Source organism: Grampus griseus (genome assembly GCF_964374135.1).
Source record: "Grampus griseus genome assembly, chromosome: 18".
Taxonomy (NCBI): domain Eukaryota; kingdom Metazoa; phylum Chordata; class Mammalia; order Artiodactyla; family Delphinidae; genus Grampus; species Grampus griseus.
Genome location: NC_139012.1, coordinates 28,062,169 through 28,076,515, shown reverse-complemented (window position 1 = coordinate 28,076,515; position 14,347 = coordinate 28,062,169). Strand labels below are relative to the sequence as shown.

General features: G+C 39.8%; 1 protein-coding gene across 2 annotated transcripts in view; it reads left to right on the top strand.

Annotated features, from left to right (window-relative positions):
• SLAIN1 (SLAIN motif family member 1) overlaps positions 1 to 11,321 on the top strand; it is a gene marked incomplete at its 5' end in the record, with an annotated part of 60,332 nt that extends 49,011 nt beyond the window's left edge. For both annotated transcript variants that reach the window (XM_082675910.1, XM_082675909.1), the window contains 2 exons: positions 8,821 to 9,103; positions 10,321 to 11,321. In XM_082675910.1, the coding sequence (XP_082532036.1) occupies positions 8,821 to 9,103; positions 10,321 to 10,396 (359 nt within the window). In that variant the 3' untranslated portion in view covers positions 10,397 to 11,321. The remainder of the gene's footprint in view (positions 1 to 8,820; positions 9,104 to 10,320) is intronic.
• Positions 11,322 to 14,347: the final 3,026 nt, after the last annotated feature.

The following is a 14,347-nucleotide window of genomic DNA, read 5'->3' as shown; positions in this document are numbered from 1 at the left end:
AGTGCGCGGGCCTCTCACTGTGGTGGCTTCTTTCGTTGCAGAACACGGGCTCTAGGCACGCGGGCTTCAGTAGTTGTGGCATGCGAGCTCAGTAGTTGTGGCTTGAGGGCTCTAGAGTGCAGGCTCAGTAGTTGTAGCGCACGGGCTTAGCTGCTCTGCGGCATGTGGGATCTTCCTGGACCAGGGCTCGAACCTGTGTCCCCTGCATTGGCAGGCAGATTCTTAACCACTGTGCCACCAGGGAAGTCCCTGGGTCTTTTCTTAATCATAAGTTCATGGGAAAGCTCCATATCCTTTCTGATTCTTGTTTTCTCATTTGTAAAATTAGGATTCTGTCTATTGATCTTAACTAGTTTCTCTTTGTTATTTTTTTAAACTCAAGGGTGGTTATCTATCTTGTGTGTAGGAGAATTAATGGGAGTATCTTCATGAATAATTTCATTTCAAATGATTTTGAAATTTTATTGAATCTGTAGATAAATTTTAGAATTGGTATCTTAAAAATATTAGTTTTCTAATGCGTTAACATGGAACATTCTTTCATTTATTTAGATCATCTTGTCAAAGTTCTATAGCTTTCTATATAGAGGTTAATACATCTATAATTTATTCCTAAGTATTTTATTTAAAAAAAATTTTTTTAACATCTTTATTGGGGTATAATTGCTTTACAATAGTGTGTTAGTTTCTGCTTTATAACAAAGTGAATCAATTATACATATACATATGTTCCCATATCTCTTCCCTCTTGCGTCTCCCTCCCTCCCACCCTCCCTATCCCACCCCTCCAGGCGGTCACAAAGCACCAAGCTGATCTCCCTGTGCTATGCGGCTGCTTCCCACTAGCTATCTACCTTATGTTTGGTAGTGTATATATGTCCATGCCTCTCTCTCGCTTTGTCACAGCTCACCCTTCCCCCTCCCCAGATCCTCAGGTCCGTTCTCTAGTAGGTCTGTGTCTTTATTCCTGTCTTACCCCTAGGTTCTTCATGACATATTTTTTTTCTTAAATTCCATATATATGTGTTAGCTTACAGTATTTGTCTCTCTCTTTCTGACTTACTTCACTCTGTATGACAGACTCTAGGTCTATCCACCTCATGACAAATAGCTCAATTTCGTTTCTTTTTATGGCTAATATTCCATTGTATATATGTGCCACATCTTCTTTATCCATTCATCCGATGATGGGCACTTAGGTTGTTTCCATCTCTGGGCTGTTGTAAATAGAGCTGCAATGAACATTTTGGTACATGAGTCTTTTTGAATTATGGTTTTCTCAGGGTATATGCCCAGTAGTGGGATTGCTGGGTCATATGGAAGTTCTATTTGTAGTTTTTTACGGAACCTCCATACTGTTCTCCATAGTGGCTGTACCAATTCACATTCCCACCAACAGTGCAAGAGTGTTCCCTTTTCTCCACACCCTCTCCAGCATTTATTGTTTCTAGATTTTTTGTTGATGGCCATTCTGACTGGTGTGAGATGATATCTCATTGTAGTTTTGATTTGCATTTCTCTAATGATTAATGAAGTTGAGCATTCTTTCATGTGTTTCTTGGCAGTCTGTATATCTTCTTTGGAGAAATGTCTATTTAGGTCTTCTGCCCATTTTTAGATTGCGTTGTTTGTTTTTTTCTTATTGAGCTGCATGAGCTGCTTGTAAATTTTGGAAATTAATCCTTTGTCAGTTGCTTCATTTGCAAATATTTTCTCCCATTCTGAGGGTTGTCTTTTGGTCTTGTTTATGGTTTCCTTTGCTGTGCAAAAGCTTTGAAGTTTCATTAGGCCCCATTTGTTTATTTTTGTTTTTATTTCCATTTCTCTAGGAGGTGGGTCAAAAAGGAACTTGCTGTGAATTTTGTCATAGAGTGTTCTGCCTATGTTTTCCTCTAAGAGTTTGATAGTTTCTGGCCTTACATTTAGGTCTTTAATCCATTTTGAGCTTATTTTTGTGTATGGTGTTAGGGAGTGATCTAATCTCATACTTTTACATGTACCTGTCCAGTTTTCCCAGCACCACTTATTGAAGAGGTCTGTCCTTTCTCCACTGTACATTCCTGCCTCCTTTATCAAAGATAAGGTGACCATATGTGCGTGGGTTTATCTCTGGGCTTTCTATCCTGTTCCATTGATCTACATTTCTGTGTTTGTGCCACTACCATACTGTCTTGATTACTGTAGCTTTGTAATATAGTCTGAAGTCAGGGAGCCTGATTCCTCCCCAGCTCCATTTTTCGTTCTCAAGATTGCTTTGGCTATTCGGGGTCTTTTGTGTTTCCATACAAATTGTGAAGTTTTTTGTTCTGTGAAAAATGCCAGTGGTAGTTTGATAGGGATTGCATTGAATCTGTAGATTGCTTTGGGTAGTAGAGTCATTTTCACAATGTTGATTCTTCCAATCCAAGAACATGGTATATCTCTCCATCTATTTGTATCATCTTTAATTTCTTTCATCAGTGTCTTATAATTTTCTGCATACAGGTCTTTTGTCTCCTTAGGTAGGTTTATTCCTAGATATTTTATTCTTTTTGTTGCAGTGGTAAATGGGAGTGTTTTCTTGATTTCACTTTCAGATTTTTCATCATTAGTGTATAGGAATGCCAGAGATTTCTGTGCATTAATTTTGTTTCTGGCTGCTTTACCAAATTCATTGATTAGCTCTAGTAGTTTTCTGGTAGCATCTTTAGGATTCTCTATGTATAGTATCATGTCATCTGCAAACAGTGACAGCTTTACTTCTTCTTTTCCGATCTGGATTCCTTTTATTTCCTTTTCTTCTCTGATTGCTGTGGCTAAAACTTCCAAAACTATGTTGAATAAGAGTGGTGAGAGTGGGCAACCTTGTCTTGTTCCTGATCTTAGTGGAAATACTTTCAGTTTTTCACCATTGAGGATGATGTTGGCTGTGGGTTTGTCATATATGGCCTTTATTATGTTGAGGAAAGTTCCCTCTATGCCTACTTTCTGCAGGGTTTTTATCATAAATGGTGTTGAATTTTGTCAAAAGCTTTCTCTGCATCTATTGAGATGATCATATGGTTTTTCTCCTTCAATTTGTTAATATGGTTTATCACATTGATAGATTTGCGTATATTGAAGAATCCTTGCATTCCTGGAGTAGTGCAAGTGGTGTATTAAAAGGATCATACACCACTTGATCATGGTGTATGATCCTTTTAATGTGCTGTTGGATTCTGTTTGCTAGTATTTTGTTGAGGATTTTTGCATCTATGTTCATCAGTGATATTGGCCCGTAGTTTTCTTTCTTTGTGACATCCTTGTCTGGTTTTGGTATCAAGGTGATGGTGGCCTCGTAGAATGTATTTGGGAGTGTTCCTCCCTCTGCTGTATTTTGGAAGAGTTTGAGAAGGATAGGTGTTAGCTCTTCTCTAAATGTTTGATAGAATTCGCCTGTGAAGCCATCTGGTCCTGGGCTTTTCTTTGTTGGAAAATTTTTAATCGCAGTTTCCATTTCAGTGCTTGTGATTGGTCTGTTCATATTTTCTCTTTCTTCCTGATTCAGTCTTGGCAGGTTGTGCATTTCTAAGAATTCGTCCATTTCTTCCAGGTTGTCCATTTTATTGGCATAGAGTTGCTTGTAGTAATCTCTCATGATCCTTTGTATTTCTACAGTGTCAGTTGTTACTTCTCCTTTTTCATTTCTAATTCTATTGATTTGAGTCTTCTCGCTTTTTTTCTTGATGAGTCCGGCTAATGGTTTATCTATTTTGTTTATCTTCTCAAAGAACCCGCTTTTAGTTTTATTGATCTTTGCTATCGTTTCCTTCATTTCTTTCTCATTTATTTCTGATCTGATTTTTATGATTTCTTTCCTTCTGCTAATTTTGGGCATTTTTTGCTCTTCTTTCTCTAATTGCTTTAGGTGCAAGGTTAGGTTGTTTATTCGAGATGTTTCCTGTTTCTTAAGGTGAGCTTGTATTGCTATAAACTTCCTTCTTAGAACTGCTTTTGCTGCATCCCATAGGTTTTGGGTCGTCGTGTCTCCATTGTCATTTGTTTCTAGGTATTTTTTAATTTCCTCTTTGATCTCTTCAGTGATCACTTCGTTATTAAGTAGTGTATTGTTTAGCCTCCATGTGTTTGTATTTTTTTACAGATCTTTTCCTGTAATTGATATCTAGTCTCGTAGAGTTGTGGTCGGAAAAGATACTTGATACAATTTCAGTTTTCTTAAATATACCAAGGCTTGATTTGTGCCCCAAGATATGATCTATCCTGGAGAATGTTCCATGAGCACTTGAGAAAAATGTGTATTCTGTTGTTTTTGGATGGAGTGTCCTATAAATATCAATTAAGTCCATCTTGTTTAATGTATCATTTAAAGCTTGTGTTTCCTTATTTATTTTCATTTTGGATGATCTGTCCATTGGTGAAAGTGGGGTGTTAAGTCCCCTACTATGAATGTGTTACTGTTGATTTCCCCTTTTATGGCTGTTAGTATTTGCCTTAGGTATTGAGGTGCTCCTATGTTGGGTGCATAAATATTTACAATTGTTATATCTTCTTCTTGGATCAATCCCTTGATCATTATGTAGTGTCCTTCTTTGTCTCTTCTAATAGTCTTTATTTTAAAGTCTATTTTGTCTGATATGGGAATTGCTACTCCAGCTTTCTTTTGGTTTCCATTTGCATGGAATATCTTTTTCCATCCCCTTACTTTCAGTCTGTATGTGTCTCTAGGTCTGAAGTGGGTCTCTTGTAGACAGCATATATATGGGTCTTGTTTTTGTATCCATTCAGCCAATCTGTGTCTTTTGGTGGGAGCATTTAGTCCATTTACATTTAAGGTAATTATCGATATGTATGTTCCTATTCCCTTTTTCTAAATTGTTTTGGGTTTGTTATTGTAGGTCTTTTCCTTCTCTTGTGTTTCTTGCCTAGAGAAGTTCTTTTAGCATTTGTTGTAAAGCTGGTTTGGTGGTGCTGAACTCTCTCAGCTTTTGCTTGTCTGTAAAGGTTTTAATTTCTCCATCAAATCTGAATGAGATGCTTGCTGGGTAGAGTAATCTTGGTTGCAGGTTTTTCTCCTTCATCACTTTAAATATGTCCTGCCACTCCCTTCTGGCTTGCAGAGTTTCTGCTGAAAGATCAGCTGTTAACCTTATGGGGATTCCCTTGTGTGTTATTTGTTGTTTCTCCCTTGCTGCTTTTAATATGCTTTCTTTGTATTTAATTTTTTACAGTTTGATTAATATGTGTCTTGGTGTATTTCTCCTTGGATTTATCCTGTATGGGACTCTCTGTGCTTCCTGGACTTGATTAACTATTTCCTTTCCCATATTAGGGAAGTTTTCAACTATAATCTCTTCAAATATTTTCTCAGTCCCTTTCTTTTCCTCTTCTTCTTCTGGAACCCCTATAATTCGAATGTTGGTGCGTTTAATGTTGTCCCAGAGGTCTCTGAGCTGCAGTAGTTATTTCCACTATTTTATCTTCCAGGTCACTTATCTGTTCTTCTGTCTCAGTTATTCTGCTATTGATCCCATGTAGAGAATTTTTCATTTCATTTATTGTGTTGTTCATCGTTGTTTGTTTCATCTTTAGTTCTTCTAGGTCTTTGTTAAATGTTTCTTGCATTTTGTCTATTCTATTTCCAAGATTTTGGATCATCTTTACTATCATTATTCTGAATTCTTTTTCAGGTAGACTGCCTGTTTCCTCTTCATTTGTTAGGTCTGGTGGGTTTTTATATTGCTCCTTCATCTGCTGTGTGTTTCTCTGTCTTCTCATTTTGCTTATCTTACTGTGTTTGGTGTTTCCTTTTCACAGGCTGCAGGTTCATAGTTCCCATTGTTTTTGGTGTCTGTCCCCAGTGGCTAAGGTTGGTTCAGTGGGTTGTGTAGGCTTCCTGGTGGAGGGGACTAGTGCCTGTGTTCTGGTGGATTAGGCTGGATCTTGTCTCTCTGGTGGGCAGGTCTACGTCTGGTGGTGTGTTTTGGGGTGTCTGTGGACTTATGATTTTAGGCAGTCTCTGTGTTAATGGCTGGGGTTGTGTTCCTGTTTTGCTAGTTGTTTGGCATAGGGTGTCCAGCACTGTAGCTTGCTGGTCGTTGAGTGAAGCTGGGTGCTGGTGTTGAGATGGAGATATCTGGGAGATTTCGCTGTTTGATATTATGTGGAGCTGGGAGGTCTCTTGTGGACCAGTGTCCTGAAGTTGGCTCTCCCACCTCAGAGGCACAGCACTGATTCCTGGCTGCAGCACCAAGAGCCTTTCATCCACACGGCAAGTTCAGATTTTGTTGCCACTTGATCTTTCACTCAGTCTTGAATTGTATCTACTAGTTTAGGAGGGTCCTCTGTGGCGGCAGGGGTGGCTGTGGCTCAGTGGCAAGGACACAGGCCTTTAAAATGTTTTTTATAAATAGTATCTTTTTCAAATTTTAGTTTCTACTAGTTGGCTGGTGTTTAGAAATACAGTTGATTTGTGTATTTTGATGTTGTATTCAGCAGCTTTGCTAATAACTTCATTTATCCTAATAGTTATAAATTTGGAATATACCCATAACATAATGCATCTGAACACCAACGCATATTCAAGAATGTTCATAAAACCCCAAACTTAGAAATAACCAAGCTTTTCATCATCAGAAGAATGGATTTTGACATTCATTCAATGGAATACCCATAGCAATGCAAATATGGATGAATCTCAAAAACATAATATTGAGCCAAAGAAGAGAACATACTATATAATTCCATTTCCATGAAGTTCAACATAGGAATAACTAGTCTGTGGTGATAAAAGTGCAAATAACAGTGACTTTGGGGGAGTGCTGCCTGGGAGAGGGTATGTGAGAGCCTGCTGTGGTGCTGGCAGTGTTTCACGTCTTGTTGTGGATATGGTTACACGCATGTGTTCACTTCAGAATTTCATTCTGCTCTAGGCTTAACGTTTAGGTACTTTATGTATATTGTGTTTCAGAAGAAATTGGGCCGAATTCACCTGTTGAGTTTTTTTAAAAAATTAAGACTTTGTTTTTGAGCAGTTTGAGGTTTACAAAAAAATTGAGCAAGAAGTACAGAGTTCCCATATATCCCCGCATGTCCCCCTTCCCCTCCTCCAGTTTCCTCTGTTATTAACATCTTGCAGTAGTGGGGTATGTTTGTTACAGTTGATAAGCCAATATGTTGGAACATTCACAGTTAGATGCTACTAAATTAAGGAATTGCAGAATTGGTTGGAAAGGATCTTAGAGATGATTTGCCAGCCAACACAAGTTTACTGTGTCCCTAAAGCTTGATGGAAACAGAACTATAGCAGAATCTTAGAGACCTCACTTTTCATCGAATTTTTTGGCTACCATACACATACATCAGCATTCCTACATATAGATTTCACTAATGTATACTTGAACAAAGCTAATTTAAGGAAATACTTTCAAGAGATATTAAAAAAAACAGACTTTTTTGTCTTTCTCCTCACTTTTTATCAGAGATATCTGTTGTATATTCTGTGCTTAAGTTCAAAATCAGTTAAACTGTTTTAGAAAACAGGGTCTGTTTGTGTTAACCGCATCACAGGTGTACTAGGCAGCAGAGGCTAGAGTGGTTAGTAAACAACAGGTAATGTTGTATGTATAAGTTTATGTTAAATTTGTGATTCAGTTTTTTCCTTGGAGAAAAGGATTTATAAAATTTTAAAATTTCTGCCAAACAGTTCATTGTTTTTTAATGTGAAATAGTGCACAATGATGGGCCAGTATATTGATAAAGTTCTTAAGGGTTCTTACCCAGAGAGCTCCCTTCATTTCACAGATTCTGCTGCTGTTATCAAGGTAGTACTTGCTGAGTGGTTACTCAGCCATTGTAAGGCTTTATGTGGATTAACTCATTTAGTCTTCCCACCAACCCTATGAGATAAATGTCATGATGAAAATTATTTAAGAAATATGTCTGTATGGGCTTCCCTGGTGGCGCAGCGGTTGAGAGTCTGCCTGCCGATCAGGGGACATGGGTTCGTGCCCCGGTCCGGGAAGATCCCACATGCTGCGGAGTGGCTGGGCCCGTGAGCCATGGCCGCTGAGTCTGTGCGTCCAGAGCCTGTGCTCCGCCACGGGAGAGGCCACAACAGTGAGAGGCCCGTGTACTGCAAAAAAAAAAAAAAAAAAAGTCTGTAATAAGCTGTTTGTGCCTACCAATGCCACCTGTCTACCCTTCTATAATTAATGCTATTAAATTGTCCCCTTGTTTTTTTCTTTTTGTGGTACGTGGGCCTCTCACTGTTGTGGCATCTCCTGTTGCGGAGCACAGGCTCTGGATGCGCAGGCTCATCGGCCATGGCTCATGGGCACAACCGCTCCGCGGCATGTGGGATCTTCCCGGACCGGGGCACGAACCCGTGTCCCCTGCATCGGCAGGCGGACTCTCAACCACTGTGCCACCAGGGAAGCCCTGTCCCCTGTTTTATCCTCATGAAACCATCCCCGGTGCAACCATCAAGAAATCCTAATGTCTTGCAAGCAAGCAAGCAAGCAAGCAAGGAAGAAATCCTGTGAGAACTCAGAGATGCTCAAATTTGTTAAAGGAAAGAAGGTTGTTGTTCCAGCTGGCTTCTAAATATAGTCAGGCACTCAAAAATGTTGCTGCTGATTGACAGAGAAGGAGACGCTTGTCACGAAGTAGAATTTTCCAATACTAAATGCAGTCTGGAACTCGTGTTTCATTTATCTACATGCATATATGTAGATAAATTTCTATACATGTAAAACCCTTTCAACAGTATCAGCTGCTTTGAACATAACACACGTGTACATAGTGGTAGGCGTTCTCTCACGTGAGCGTCCTTTGTTCTTCTAGTTCCGTCACCGGGGCAGCTTCAACACAGAATCCACAGCGTGGGACATTTCCCAGTGTCTGTCCGGCAGCCTCTTAAAGCCACAGCCTACGTGAGTCCAACCGTTCAAGGCAGCAGTAACATGCCTTTATCCAACGGCTTACAGTTATACTCCAACACGGGGATCCCTGCCCCCAACAAAGCTGCAGCTTCTGGGATAGTGGGCCGCAGCGCACTCCCAAGACCTTCATTGGCAATAAACGGGAGTAACCTGCCTCGAAGCAAAATTGCACAGCCTGTCAGAAGGTAAGAACCTTTGCTCGTTCATGTGCAGTCTGCACTTAGAAACTGCTCTGGGAACCATCCTGACTTTGCCTTTGTCTAACCCTGGGAGGTCACTCTGCGCCTTCTGGCCTGACTCGTGACCTCCTGCCTCTGCGTTTAATACCTTTTTAATCAATTTGTAATCAAAATGGGCAAAAATGTCGTTAGGCACATACACACCCTCCCCCAACAGTCGTGATTTTAAAAGCATCTTAGTGATATTTAACTGGGGCTTTATTAGCTTATGTTGGTGTAAGTTTGGTATGTTCCAGGTAGAATTTTTTTTTTTCTTTCAACATTCCAGCCTGCTTGCAGGGCACCTGTTCAATGATCTTATGGTTGTGACGTGCCCTTCTTGAACTGGATCTCCTGGAGTGTCTTATGGTTAAAAACAATTCCATAAAAGCAAGTTGAGGACAGAGTAGAAGAGGCAGGATGTGAGAACAAGTAATTTTTCTTTATGCATCGGGTAGCTATAAATAGTTTTTCCTTTCCGATAAATAGGTGCTCAGATCAAAAATAAATTCAGAAACTATTGTAAAACAAACACAGAAAAGTAAATAATCCTACTCTCCAGGTAGAAATCATTTTGGTGCATGTTTGTTCAATGCCAGGCTGTGTTGCAGTTGTGACTGAATAGAATCACATAATTTGATATATGTAGGTCATTGTGGACAGTCCATTTATCCTTAGATATATGTCTTCAAACTAACCTCTTGGAAGGGCTGTCACTGCCAGACAATGAGAGGGTCTGTTTCCACAAACTTAGGCAAACATTGGGTATTATCATTCTTTTCAAATTCTCAGCCAATATAATAGGCAAATCTTTGATTATTTGTAAGACAGAATAACATGAAGAAATTTTCAATTTGTATTCAGTGAAGTAACCACTTATGTTTTTGGGCCATTTTTCTCCTGAGTTTATCTGTTTCTGATTTTAAAATATTCTTTATACACTAAGGGTATTGATCATTTTCCGCTTAGGTTGCAAATCTGCTTGTGCACATACAACATGCGTGGCAACGTGCCGAGAACTGGGCTTTCCATCAGATGAGCATGTTGAAGGCCCAGAAATACAAGGCACACTTGGGAAGGTGCCAGCACGTTGTCACTGCTGGAGTGGCGGAGAGTAGATCAAAGTAAGTGATGGGACTCGTGGGATTACTTACAAGCCGTGTCCTTTTTTCATTCCTTTATAGTTTCCTTCAGCCTCCAAAGCCTCTGTCTTCACTCAGCACTCTGAGGGATGGAAACTGGAGAGATGGTTGCTACTGATGCAGTTCTATGTACGTTTGAACAGCTGGAAAGAAGTGGAAATGAGGGTCGTGTTACCTAGCTGGCTGGGTAACAGCGGGTGTCGGGATATTCTTTCCCTTCTGCGTTTTAACATATTTACTGCATTGTTTTTCAATGGACCAATCACCAGAGACTAATTATTGCACTTAAATATTTGCCTGAGATACTGCAGCGTTCACAAATCCATGGTTGCAGTATTGTGACACTTAGAGCTAGGAAGTTTTTGTAGAACTGATATGTACCTGAATCCTTTTTGAGAGAATTGAGATGTATCCATAATGCTTTCTTTGCCATCTGAGTTTCTTAAAGTAACTTGTTCAATTTACTTACATGTTCTAAACATCTTCCCATTACATGTTCTGTATTTTAATACACTGCATCTTTACAACCAGGTTCTATAACGTATGCTTTGAAATTCACTTTTTTATAGTTTACAGGAATTTTATTTTTTGTGCCTATTTCTTTTTACACCTACGTGAACCACTGTGGAACAACTTAAATTTTGTGCCATAAAAATATTTTTGTGGTAAGGTACTATTTTTTTAGCTCTAGGGATATATCAGCAAAAATCCATCATAACAATTTGAGAGACATAAAATTATGTTGAATGAGCACAATGTAATCTGAAGCATTGAACACTGAGCCAGCCAGACAACAGAGTGAGATGGTCTTGTTGTTTTCATTGTTAATTTATTGTCATACGTGGGTTTCCCATTTATAATGGCATCACAAGCTCATTGCACTTAATACCTGCAATGTTTGCTACTGTACTACAATTGATTTTCAATACTTTTACAGAAGATGAAACTGTAACATTTTATTAATAATGCTTCTGGAAATGAACGCATTTTAAAGCAAATAAATCTTTTTGATAGACCTTTTACAAAATCCATTTGCACTAATGAATGCTTTCTTATGGTATATGACTTCATATTTGTTACTGTGTACACTGCTGTTTTGGAATGTTCAGAAATAAAGACTATTTCAGCAGTATCAGGTCACGCATGAATGTGCAGCATAAACAGTACGAATACCACGCCTCCGTTTCACCACGACTGTGAAAGTATTGTCATTGTTGTTATGCTCTCGTACAGAGCATTTATACCTGAGGCGGGTAGGCAGAATGTTCACATTTGTAAACAATTCTCTCTCTCTAAAATGCTTGGGAGAAGAGATGTGAGGTTTTAGTTCTGCAGTGGGGTTTCGGTACCACTTAGGATGGTCACTAGAACCCAAGGAGCCTCTTGCCCAGAAACCCATTTGTGGATGAATACTGTCAGTGGAGATTCCAATATTTTGGGGGGGTTGAACTTGAAGTATTTCTTTTCCCAGTGTCAGAAGTATTATCATTAGTCTACACTATAGTTGATGTACACTGGAAAACTTTTCACCTCAAGTTGCTATGGAAAGGTTAGGTAAAAGGTGTCAATGTTAAGTTTTAAAACAGAGTTCTCCTGAAGGTCATTAGGGATTTTTATTTTTAAGAAATGTGCCTTTCTACATAGTTCCATGGGGAACTAAAAGACTGGCTTTTAATTAGCCTGTCCTTTAAATGAAATGTGGGCTAGAGGAGGTGAGGTATCAAAGGAGAAGTGATACTTATTGAGCACTTTGTTAGTGACAAGCACTTTCTTAGTCACTTTGCTAGTGACTGTGCTAGAAATTTTTTATATATTTGTCTAATTTTTAACAATCACCTCCTATTACCACCATTTAAAAAGTAAAGACCCTGAGCCCAAGGGATGTGACATTAACCTAGTGTAAACATCTAGCTAGTAAATAGTGAAGCTGACTTTTGAATCCAGGTGTATCTGATCTCAAAAGTCTGTTTTTGCCACGACTGTGCTCTTCCTATGAACATATGTAGTTCAGTTAGTACATTTTTTAAAAATGAGTTTATATTCTGAGAAGGTGAAAGGATTCAACTCATTTGCAAATCAAGTATTTCATTTATATTCAAAAAAGTCTGTTCAGCCCTTGGAATAAAAACCAAAGATCCCTGTATCTTGGAATTTACATTCTAGTTAGTAGAGCAACAGTAAACCACATACAAGTAAGTAAATCACAGTACAGGTCTTAAGTGCTATGGCAGAAAAAAGAAAAGGGATGAAAGTAAGGGAGGAGGTGAGAAAATGGAGATGGGGAGAGATCACAGTATTAAGTAGGATCATCTGGGTAGATCTCACTAAGAAGGTGACACCTGAACAAAGACAAAATGGTGTTGGCGATTATTTTCACAGTTCTCCCCAGGATGGTAGTAACATTTATTCTAGATGCATAGGAGAGAATTTAATATATTGCATCAAGAGATGCCCTAGGGTATGGTCCGCACATCAGCAGCAGCAGCATCTCTTGGAAACTTACTAGAAAATTCAGCTCCTCAGGCTCACCCCACACCTATTGAATCAGCCATCTAGGTGATTTACAGAGCCCCCTTTGAGGAAAGCTGCTGGAAAGGAGGGAGCAGCCTAGGCAACGGCTTAGGGCAGAGCGTGCCTGGGGTGTTTGAGGAAGAGCAAGGAGGCCATTGTGGCTGCAAGCAGAGGGAACAAGGAGGGAAGCAGTAGAGATGAGGTCCGAAGGGAGACAGGGAAAGATCACGTAGGGCATGTGGGCCACAATAAGGCTTTGATTTTACTCTGGAAATGGGAGCTATTCATGGTTTTGAGCAGCAGAGTTTATGATTTGACTTTTTAAAAGCATCACTCGCATTTGGTGAGACTAGACTCTTAAGAAATGAAGATGCCGTGAAGGTGACAGGATAGCAATGGAGGAGATAGAAATGGTCAGATTCAGGCTGTCTTCTAAAACTACAGCTATCAGGATTTCTTTATGGATTGGATATACTGTGTTAGAGACCAAAAGAAAAACTCCAGGTGTTTTGGGCTGGCAACTAAAAGGATGGAGTTCCTCCAACAGAGACGGGGAAGCTGTGGGTGGAGTAGGCTGGAAAACCATGATTCTGGCTGAGCTCAGTTATGCTCTCTAGGGAGTTCCCTGGCAGTCCAGTGGCTAGGACTCGGTGCTTTCACTGCCGGGGCCTGGGTTCGATCCCTGGTCAGGGAACTAGGATCGCATAAGCCATGTGACACATTCCAAAAAAAAAAAGTTACGCCCTGTATCTCATGTGCATTCCTCAGACTGTAACAAACCAGGACTCATACAGGAAAAGGGATCCTGAGATGCTTAGTTCTGCAACATGAAAGGGAGCTATGGTGCTGAGTTAACACAGACAGTCTTCCCTGGCTGACATTTGTATTAGTTAGCTATTGCTGCATAACAAGTTACTACAAAACTAAGTGGCTTAAAACATTATCTCAGTTTCTGTGGGTCTGGAACCTGGCCACAGCCTAGCTGGGTCCTCTGGCTCAGGGTTTCTCACAAGGCTGCAGTCATCCTGAGACTCAACTAGGGAAGAATCTGCTTCCAAGATCATTCACGTGATTGTTGGGACGATTCATTTCCTTTTGTGCTATTGACTAGAAGGTACCATTGCTTTCTTGCCACATGGACCTCTCCTTGGGCAGCTTACAACATAGTGGCTTGCTTCATCAGAATGAGCACGAGAGAGAGAGAGAGAGAGAGAGAGAGAGAGAGAGAGAGCGTGCGAGAGCGCGTGAGCCAGAAAGCTGGAAATTTTTCTGTTGTAACTTAATTTTTAGAAGTGACAGCCCATCGTTTTTGCCATGTTTTATTCATTGGAAGCAAGTCACTATGTCCAGCCCTCATTTAAGGGGAGGGGATTACACAAAAATGTTAATACCAGGAGACAAAGGTCATTGGGGCCATCCTAGAAGCTGCCTGCAAAACACTGCCAACCACTTTACCAGATAATGCAATCTAATTTCCCATTAGTTGTATTACTACTGTACATGTTTGCCAGGAGGCTATGAGAATTCCTGTTACTACACATATTTGGTATTGTTAAAA